Source organism: Ovis aries, chromosome 9, assembly GCF_016772045.2.
Source record: "Ovis aries strain OAR_USU_Benz2616 breed Rambouillet chromosome 9, ARS-UI_Ramb_v3.0, whole genome shotgun sequence".
Classification (NCBI taxonomy): Eukaryota; Metazoa; Chordata; class Mammalia; order Artiodactyla; family Bovidae; genus Ovis; species Ovis aries.
This window is the reverse complement of record NC_056062.1, coordinates 84319726-84330340: the sequence shown is the minus strand read 5'-3', so window position 1 is coordinate 84330340 and position 10615 is coordinate 84319726. Positions and strand designations below refer to the sequence as shown.

The window sequence follows — 10615 nt, the reverse complement described above, 5'->3', positions numbered from 1 at the left end:
ATGGATATGTTGAAAGCACAAAAACAATTCTGGCATGTAGCAAACGTTCATTTTTTTCAAATGAACAAGTGAATAAACCCCAAATCGTTACCAAGTCTAAGCTCATACCACTTGCCACGTGACAGGCCAATAAAGGAGATTCAAGTTGTTGGGGCAAGGAATAACAACTTTATCTGGAAAGCCAGCAAACCAAGATGGTGGGCTCATGCCTCAAAGAACCACACTGCCTGAGTTAGAATTTAGACTTCTTTTATACTAAAAGGGAAAGGAGTAAAATGCAGTATTTCCTGATTTTTTCATCAGCCTCCAGAAGAGATGTGTTAATTTCTTCTTCTGTCTAGTCATTCACAGGTTGGGTCTGGTCAGGATGTTTCTTGTTGAGCTAAAATCTTTCCACTCAGTCCTGTCTGACTCTTTGTGACCCCATGGACTGTAGCCCACCAGGCTCTTCTGTCCACGGAGTTCTCCAGGCAAGAATACTGGAGTGGGTTGCCATTTCCTTCTCCAGGGGATATTCCCAACCCAGGGATTGAACCTGCCTCTCTTGTATCTCCCGCATTGCAGGCAGACTCTTTTCCATCTCAGCCACCAAGGAAGCCATGAGCTAAACAAAGGTTAATTTAGCTTAACACTCAGTACCTGGGAGGCAGGATTCCCAGAGATGAGTCATTATGTATAACTTAACCTTATAGGCAATATCTCTAGTTATTAACTGGTAATAGGATACAAAAGGTTCTTCCCTATTACAATATCAGTTCTTTTCTGAAATACTCTTTAATTCTTGCTAAATATTCTTCCAACACACAAACACATTTACAACACAGAGACATGTTACGTGCTCAGTTGCTTCGGTCGCGCCTGACTCTTTGCAACTCCAGTCTCTCAGGCTCTTGAACCACAGTCCCCCAGGCTCTGCCAGGGGATCTTCCAACCCAGGGATCCAACCCGCGTCTCCTGTGTCTCCCACATTGCAGGCAGATTCTTTACTACTGATCCACCAGGGAAGCCCAAGACATATATACATTTAAAAAAGAACTGTATCACAATTACTTGTAATCCTTTATAACTTTTCTGACCTCCCTCCATGTCAGTTAAATATAAATACATGCTATTTCAGTGAATCCATCACATTTTATTTTATAGAAGTAAAAAGACATTTAAAAAGACTCCTGTATTGGACATTTACATAGCTTTAATTGTTTGTTTTTTAACATTATGAAGAATGCTTAAAGTATACATCAAATTTAAGAAGTTTTAAAGCACACTGCAGAAGTCCCTTCCAGAAAGTGTGTGAGATTACTATTCCCCGAAGCAGTGTATGAAAGAGACTGTTTCTTCACATCTTTAATTAACACTGGGTACCGGCTTGTGTGTTAGATTTTAATTTAATGTGTTATAAACCAGCAGTATTTCCTTTATGGCTTCTGACTCATGAATCAATGCCCAGAAATAATTTCCCTACTAAGAGCTTCTAAAAATATCTATAATTTCTTCTAATACTTTTTATCATTTCATTTTCATACAGAAATCAAATTAAATCAGAAATTAATTTTAAGTCATGGTTTAGGCATCTTTTAATTTCCAGATGGATATTCAGTTAGTGTATTTAATAAATAACATTTATATCCTCCTGACTTATAGAAAACATTAAATGAATATTCATATTTTGATCTATTTCTGGACATTGCACTTTTTCTATTGGTTTGTCTACTTTTCCTTGACAATGATATTATTTTATGTATTATAACTTTATAATACACTTTCATATCTGATGGGTTAAGGTTCTCTTTTCTATTTCCAGAGCAGAAGACTATTTTTATTAATTCTTTTTTAAAGTTTCATTATGTCACCCTGTTACATTGTTTTATCCAATGAATTCTCTTCATACTTTTGCTGATTTTCTTCTAGATAATTCTATAGTTTTGATTGCAATTGTAAAAGATATTTTCATGCTATTACATTTAGCTAATTATTGTATAGATAGATAAAGCTATTGATTTCACAAATATTTTTCTAAAAGAGCATGCTACATAAATCTTAATATTTTCTCAGTTTTCTAGTCAATCATATAATATGCAAATATAATACTTTTCCCCACATTTACTACTTATTCCTGCTATTTTAAAAATCTGACTAATTGGCTGTCACTTTCAGAATAACTTAAAATAGTGTAAAAACATAAAGCTTTCATGATTTTAATAATATGAAGCATGATAACATAATTCTCATTTCAGTACTGAAAAGAACAAAGATTTCATATGTAAAATCTATGCCTTTATAATGATAATAAAAAACAACTGGAACAACAATAGTACATCTTCATTGGCCACAGTTAATAGTACTAAGTCATTACTCTTACATTTGGATTTCTTTAAGCTGTTTAAGCTAACCAAATAATTGGTAGAAATTGTTTGTAATTTCACTTAACATATGCTAAAGGAATGATGGAAAATCACCAGTTTGAAATGCCTAATGAGATTAATAACCTAGGAAACAATTATGAATGGATTAAAAAGCTTTAGGTAAAACCTTGATGTGAAACCTTATTTTGGAGGGAATCAGGTTACTAGCACATGAATCCAGTGACAAATTTTGGCATTGCCATGAGACAAGCAGATATCATGTGTCTCATTAGGAATTATGAAGTACCCTTGCTTTAAAAACAAATGACAACAAAATTGTCTGGATCTAATCTAACTTAAAACTTCTATTTTACAGAAAATAGGAAAAATAAAGGGAAAAAAATGAATAATAAAATGAAAAAGGCCAAATCTAGAAAGTTGAACATTCAGAAAGACAAATAACTTGGTTTTTTCAACAACCAATGGCATGAAAGAAAGAGAGGTTTGTTGCTGAATACAGTTGACTCCTGAACAACGTGGGTTTGAACTGCAGGCGCCCACTTACATGTGGATATTTTTCAATAGTAAATACTACTACACGATCTATGGTTGGCTGAATCTTCAGATGTGGATGGAGGAACCAGGATTATGGAGGGCTGACTATAAGTTAGAGGCAGATTAGTCCCCATATTGTTCAAGGGTCAGCTTTAAAAGAATTTAAGAGACATACAAACAAAGGTAGTACAGATCTTGATCCAAAACCTATCTTAAATAGATATCTTAGAGACAATTAAGGACATTTGACTCTTGCCTTGGTATTAGGTCATATGAGGAACTAATTATTTAATTTGATTAGCTTAGTAACTAAAGAAAAAAAATACCTAACAGAAAACAAAAGCAAAATACCAAAGTACTTTCAGGAATGCACACTGAGATATTTGCAGATAAAAATGTCAGCATATTTGAAATTTGCTTTAAAATACCTCAGGTTACAGAAGAAAATGGGTGGAGTATATAAAAAGAGTGGCAAAACATTGGTAGTTGTTGAAACTAGGTGATGGGTAGCTTGAGGTTCACTGTACTCTTCTCTCCAGCTTTGTGTAATACCTGTATTTAGTGACAGATAAAGAAAGCAGGTAAGAAGAAAGACAATCGAAAAAAAAAGTGAAGGATCAGTGATATTTCTAAGTAAAATGGTAGATATGTAGAGGTAGTTAATAAAGTATGCACCAGTTAAGTATGACAAAGTACATGTGAGGTTCATACAAACAGAAAAGGAATGTTCAAGGTTGCCGAGAATTTAGAACTGAGGCAGATAGGGGAGATGGTAAAGAGTAAGTGAACAAGAGAACTCAAGTAAGATGCTGAGAAGGGCACTATCTTGATCACGGATGTGTAGCTGCTAGTGCAATAAGTAAGTTTTTAATGTCTGGGTTATTTCTCTTTGGTCCACCAACTTCTCACACCTGTTGTTTTATGTACAGCATACCAATATGGGCTAACACTATGACCTCCATCATAGGTCATTATACCAAGAGTTATATTTGGTCATGTTTTATTTATAAAACTTTCTTTTTAAAAACTGCTACAATTTAAGAGAGTTTTAAAAATGCCTTTACCTTCACTTTATAAATATGAAAATAGGGGGGAAAAAAAGACCTCTGAACTTTGTGTTATCCTAGGATGTACAGAGAAGACAAGCCAATGAAGACCTGCCTTGTCACATTCAACAGAGCAACTGCAGAAGCAATTTGTTACAAGCAGATGGATAGCTGAACACTGAAAAGGATGATAAACTAGAACAAAATTAGATATTGAAATCAATTTCTTTTAGGCTTACCATGAAGTTTCACATTTACACAAACAATTGTATTTGAAGAAGTCAGGAAAAAAATGCCACACTAAGATGGGTGCCCATGAAAACAGAACTTTACACACGCTATAGCCTTTATAGCCACCATTTACTTGGTGGGTCCAAATATTTATAGTTCATTGTTATGACTGCCAAAACTGGCAACCACAAGGATTGTTGTCTCAATTAGGACAGTAAACAGATTGTCTCTTTTTTTAATGAAAAAATCTAAAATGTAATACTTCACAGTTTAACATGTTTATTCATCTAAACGAGCTAAAAAATAATGGTGCGACATCTGTTCGAGAGGCATTGGTACCTCAAATTTTGGCTGCCTCCCCACCAATTTGGTTGTTGTTTTAAAAAATGAAGAATAGGAGGGGGTACTGTCATCAAAAAATCTTCTGGCAAGTGAAGTATCTTATTTTTCTTGAAATACGGATCTCATGTCTGTTGCTAGGGATAAAAAAATTTCGTTTAACAAGGAGGCACAGTGCTGAATATGACAGCAGTTCAATTGTTTTAAATACATTTACTGACCCACTATAGATATTTCCACACTGGTGCAATTCTTTAAGCAACTCTCCCAGTTCCCTCTATATTTACCTGTACAGCTACAACCTATACAAAATAGCAAAGTGTCTCTGTAGGCACTGGATTCATCTGCTACGATATTTTCTGTAGGTTGTACTGATTTTAGATATGGTGTCAGTGGAACAAAATCTAGCAAACATCCTAACCAGACTGCACTGGAGCAATTCTAATAAAAGAAGGCAGTGCTGCTAAGGGAGAAGTGGTGCGAATCTCCCCAGAGAAGCCTCAGGTAAGTGTAAAGAAGCCTAATTGTTGGTAACAAGGAAATAAAAGCTTATCTTAGATTAGCCTCTGGCTCAACAACCTTATTTATGGAGGAAATACATTAACATTTAAAATCTGTTTAATTTCCAGAAGTTTATTTCTGAAGCTATCTAAAGTATAACTTGTTCTACTCAATTATCATGACTATATAATTTCAGAATCTGGAAAAATAAAGCATCTTCATTTTCACATAAATATAAGCATTATAATGAAAATTTAGTTTTATTTTCAGTAAGAGTGAAGATTTGGACTAAGTTAAATTTAAAACAATGAGTATGATTTTGAATGATGATTAAGATCAGAATAATGTATTTGACTTCCTAAAAAAGAGCAATATTTCTATTTTATAATAGATCGAATGCTAGTTGTCTTGATCATCAAGAAAACCAGGATTAAATGTATATGTGCCCCAATACAAGCAAAGATCATAAATGCTAAGTGCTGAGTTGAAAAATATTGTGATTTTAAGTTTTATTTATTAAATACAAATAATTTTTGACCATATATCACATGCAAAAATTGTGCCAGGCTCTGAGAAGACTAAAAGAGATTAATTTTAACATGCATTTATTAAATATATGCAGATCACTACACTACCGAAATTACAGAAAAATAAGAATATATTCTCAGGACTTTGTAATCATCAGTTGAAATGGAAATATTTCTATTTTATGAAAAATTGAAAAAGATTAGAAAATCTTCAAGTATTTTGTCACCTTAAAACAACAAACCTCATCAGTTCAGTTCAGTTCAGTCGCTCAGTCATGTCCGACTCTGTACTAAAATAGGCTTTTAGTACATTTGTTTCAAAAGAAATTCTAGTTGAGGTAATATTTTTACATCTCCTCTCAGATGAATTTACATTTTCTTTATTTTGCATGCAAGTAAGATGCAATAACCATTTTCACTTCATTCACAACATTTCCTAGGTTGTACATTAAGTCCAGCTGCATTAGTTGAAATTGATTTTTCCCGCAGAAACAGCATGTTAACAGATTCTAACATTCTGAAAAGTAATTAAATTTTTCTGTTTTTGTCTTCTGAATTACTCTGAGCGATGAATTATTGCAGGGGAAAAACTGACTCCTAAAATTTGTCTGGTGCCAGTCTCAGACTTACACCAAATACCCCTCACTATTCAAAAGTGTAGTGCCCTGAAACCACAGGCTGGATAACACCTCTCTGACCTCAAAGATTCAAACTAGACTTCAACTTGGGATTTCTTTATAAAAAAACTGCTGCTTTATAACTAAGGCAAGTTTGAAAAATGTGGACTTCACAAAAATAGTGTATTGTAAACATACACTGTCTCACTTTACCTGCTATTTATTAAAATCAGAATTTAGCTCTTAGAACTTACCATAAGTCAGTCAGTCATACAAACAGACCAGCCATAGATTCAGAGTATTGGTAAAACTATGTAATGAAACTTGCCTATAATCATACTGTGTTTAGCCTAATATTCATTATTATCAAAAACAACATTTTCTCCCAAAGAACACCTCAAAGGTAGAACAGGATAATAAATTATTTTTTCAGAGTAATAATGAATTTTCAAACATTTCTAAGAGTATAATCATGTATTTTAAATACTATAGATTCTGTTATATCTCACTTGGATAGGTATCTAATAAACAAGTATTACATATCCTTGCATTTAAATTACCACTGAAATTAGATATAATCTTTATTTAATACGACTGCATTTAGCACCAGATGGGAGGGAAAATAACTAAATGAAAATTGTTCACGTAAATGTGATAGGAGTAAGGGAAAACAGTATTTCTTGACATGTGGCATGTCACTCAGGAAAGTAAAAGACCCATCATATCCAAAATGCCAGCTTGGATATTCCCTTGCCACCCACTTCACAAACAGACATACCACATGGCATTAAATGCTGCAACCTTTCCTAAAAATGCCACTTGGATTGGTCCACTATGGTGAGTGTATAGGAACTCTTGGTCTGTCTCTTAAGTTTGTGATTTCAAGGCGAAGAATCCAGTAAATAGCATTGGCTAAATTCTGCCCTCAGCTGTTTGACAAAAAGTATCTATGAGGATACTGGATCTTTTGGCTGTTTGCATGCTAATGAAGTAAATTAAACTACTTGAAAAAAGTCTATAGAACAAAATGCTATACAGCCATATTCAACTATCTGCAAAAGTCACAAAGATATTTATCAAAACTTTGTGCTCTTGGTGAGTATGTGAGTATGGAAACAATCTTAACATTTTATTCAGTCTTTATAAATACACTATAAAACGCCTTAAGAACATGTTGCAAACTATTCATTTTCTACACATACTTATATAAGGTAGTAACTAACGACTCTGCTGTGGACACATATTTTTCCATTTTCTAAGCTTAATGTATTTGTGTGCTGTAAAAATGTTTTAAAAATCCACTACCAGTAAAAAATATTGAATACATTAGTCATTATAACCCAACAAATGTAAAATACCTTGAAAAATCATATAAACAAAAAACTCCATATGCAGGTAATATAAGACACATATTTCCTTCTATTACTTGCTTTTCACAAGAGAGTCTTAATTGATTTAATTCCCTAGAGGCAAAGTACAATTTTGTAAAACAAGTCTGTATTGTTCAGATATGAGACAACCCAAGAAACTGCCTCTGAGTAGGTAGGACTTCTGCTATTACTGTTGTATGAAAAAGACTGCACAGTTAGATGACAGATTGTTACTCTCTAACAAGAGGGGCAAACTGATACAGCAAGCAGCCAGAACAACATAATTAAAAAAGGATTCCAAGTTTATATTAGTAAGTAATAAGTTAATTAAAATCAAGATCAACTGAACTTTCTGTTTACACCAGTTCAGACAGCCCAAGAGGAAAGGAACTCTATTTTAGAGACATATGTGACTCTTTGAGCTTCTGTCATCCAGGTGCCATTTCTGATGGAGCACATGTGCACTGAACAGTTGGCAAAGAAGGAAAAAAGATTACTGTAGATGTATGTGCAGATAGTCTAATGATATAAAATATGTCTGGAAAGAAAGCAGGGCTTCTTTGTAAAATGAAAAATTTCCCATGACTTTTCATTCCTTCTTAGGCGCTCAATGTGACTAGAGAATGCTTCTGGAAATGAGGATATATACTTCCACTCATGATGTACACGAACAAAACAGATTTGGTAATCTGCAAGTGATGGAGTTATACACATAAATTGCCTAAGACATCCGAAGAATTTAGGATCTGGTTCCCATTTTATCAAAATGCACCATGAATAGGTTGCCTGTCAAAGTAGAAAGATTTATAAAAGTATCTGGTAGCACACATATTATACTACATTGCTAGGTAAGGTTCTTTTCTTGATATCCTATGCAACTACTTAAAAAGAGATTTCTGCAAACTGAAAATACCAGCAGAAAAAAATTCAAGATCTTGCTGTCTCAGTATTTCAGAAAGTATTGGTCCCTAGAGGTGCTTTTATAAAATTATTTCCTTTTCATGCATTGATTGCTGCTCAACTAATCTTCATCTGGTTCCAGATCAGGGTCAACGTCTGTGGACAGTCTGAGATAAAAGAAAGCATAGAAAGCCAGCAGGAGGGCCAGTATAGCTGCAAGCACAAGGCCAACTTCCTGAGGAAGGAAAAAAAAAAGTAGATTTGAAATTCATGAAATGCGATTGGTTAATGTTTATAGTTTCATGACATTTAAAAAAAGTCTACAATAATCACATTGTTTTTAACACTTTCTGTCATTAAGCAAAGAAACTTATTTCGTGGTTGAGGACACCTATTATAATGGCAAGTACAACAGTGCGTGGGCTTCCCTGGTGGCCTGAAAAATCCCACGGACAGAGGAGCCTGGTGGGCTACAGGCCATGGGGTCGCAAAAGAGTCAGATATGACTTAGTGACTAAACAACAACATCAGTGGGTATAATAACAGAAGTATATTTATACCTGTTATTACTTTTATTTAGCTTGTATCTTTCTAATAGTAACATTAACATTTATAATTTTAATATATTTTCATAGCTTAGATATCAAACTGTTGGATGCAAGCAGTGTAGTTTCTGCCTACACAGTTTATCTTTCTCTGTATTTCTTGCTTCAACACATTAATTATTAATTATAGCAATTGGACACAGATTCTAAAATGATCATTCCTTTTCTAAAGGGAAGAAACAACTATAACAAGTTTCTAGATTATGTCCCTGCACTAGCGCCACCTGGGAAGCCCATAAACATTCTTATTAAATATTATTTTGTTAAAACTCTTATTTTTAACTCTAAATTCTATAGTTTACAATGTTTAGAACCAAACTCAATACTCTTGGATCATGAAGCATGATATGATATGATAGAATTATCACAACTATGAAGGATGGTCCTGGGTACTTCACTTAGTGATCTGATGCAGATTATATTGATTATGTTGAAATAATCGCCAGGAAGTTTACCACATACACAACAGCAAAATCATATTATTTTTTAGAAAATCTATAAACTTTTTGTATTGATATAGAGACATACCATGAAGGAATTTTCTCAATGTTAGCATATCACTTGGCTAAACAGAAAAAAGAACAAATAGTTCTAGTACAGTATCTTAAAGGGCTTAAATATTCCCTTCTAATTTTCACTTTCATATCACACCCCTCCTGATACTATTTTATGGAGAAACTATTTATTTGCACTTAAAACAAATATAGCTTTTCATATGCCACTTAATAAACTTTAAAGACAATAAAATCAATTTGGTTTATAATAAACATGTCATTTTTACCTGAATTTTGAAATTAAAAGTGGATATTTTATACAGATTTTTAGCTTTCCAAAAAATTACATTTTTGGATCTGAAAACTATAAAAATTAATATTAATGAAAATCATGGGGTTGAAAGATTTAGTGTCAACTATTTTTGTAAGATTCGATTTCTAAATCTACTTTCATGAAATCAAAACAAAACAAAAATTACTCTATCAATATAATGTCAAATTAAAGTGAATTTTTCTCTGTTGCAGTTGGAATACTTTGGCATCTCAAAAGGGCACGGCAGCATCAGACAGGTTTCATTTATTTTCTTGTATCCACAGCTGTGCTCCCAGACCCATCTGGTTACACAGCTACTAATTTTAAGAGGATGTAATAAACAAGTGACACACAACTGCAAACTCCATCTGTTCTGCATAGTGGACAACAAAACTGTTCACCAGCAGTCACCGTTCACATTAGCTTAACACAAGAAGAAAGTTTTTACTCTTGATTGGAGGCCATGATTCTCATTCTCACTAATAATCACCTCTAATTGCTGCTTTTCAACTCCTTCTTATCCTTTCAAGCAACATTGTTTCACCTTCATTGTACATTTTTAGAATATCCAGAGGCATAAAAAAGAGGTTTAAGGGTAAAAGTGGAGAACATTCATAGAATACAACTTCAGAGGATCTATTAATTCAATTAAGTCTATTCACTATACTACATTATGCTGGTGAGGCTTAAGAAGTATTAGATGAGGAAGTACAGCAAATCATTTTTGTCAAAATGTCCCTTTTCTGTTAAAGAGATTATTACTGTGGGGACTGCA

The 10615-nt window shown here is 33.5% G+C and overlaps 1 protein-coding gene across 5 annotated transcripts in view; it reads right to left on the bottom strand.

The window, feature by feature from the left end:
- Positions 1–5494: 5494 nt before the first annotated feature.
- TRIQK (triple QxxK/R motif containing) overlaps positions 5495–10615 on the bottom strand; it is a 106332-nt gene continuing 101211 nt past the window's right edge. For all 5 annotated transcript variants that reach the window (XM_060393516.1, XM_012184145.5, XM_027973234.3 and 2 more), the window contains one exon: positions 5495–8663. In XM_060393516.1, coding sequence (XP_060249499.1) covers positions 8550–8663 — 114 coding nt within the window. In that variant the 3' untranslated portion in view covers positions 5495–8549. The remainder of the gene's footprint in view (positions 8664–10615) is intronic.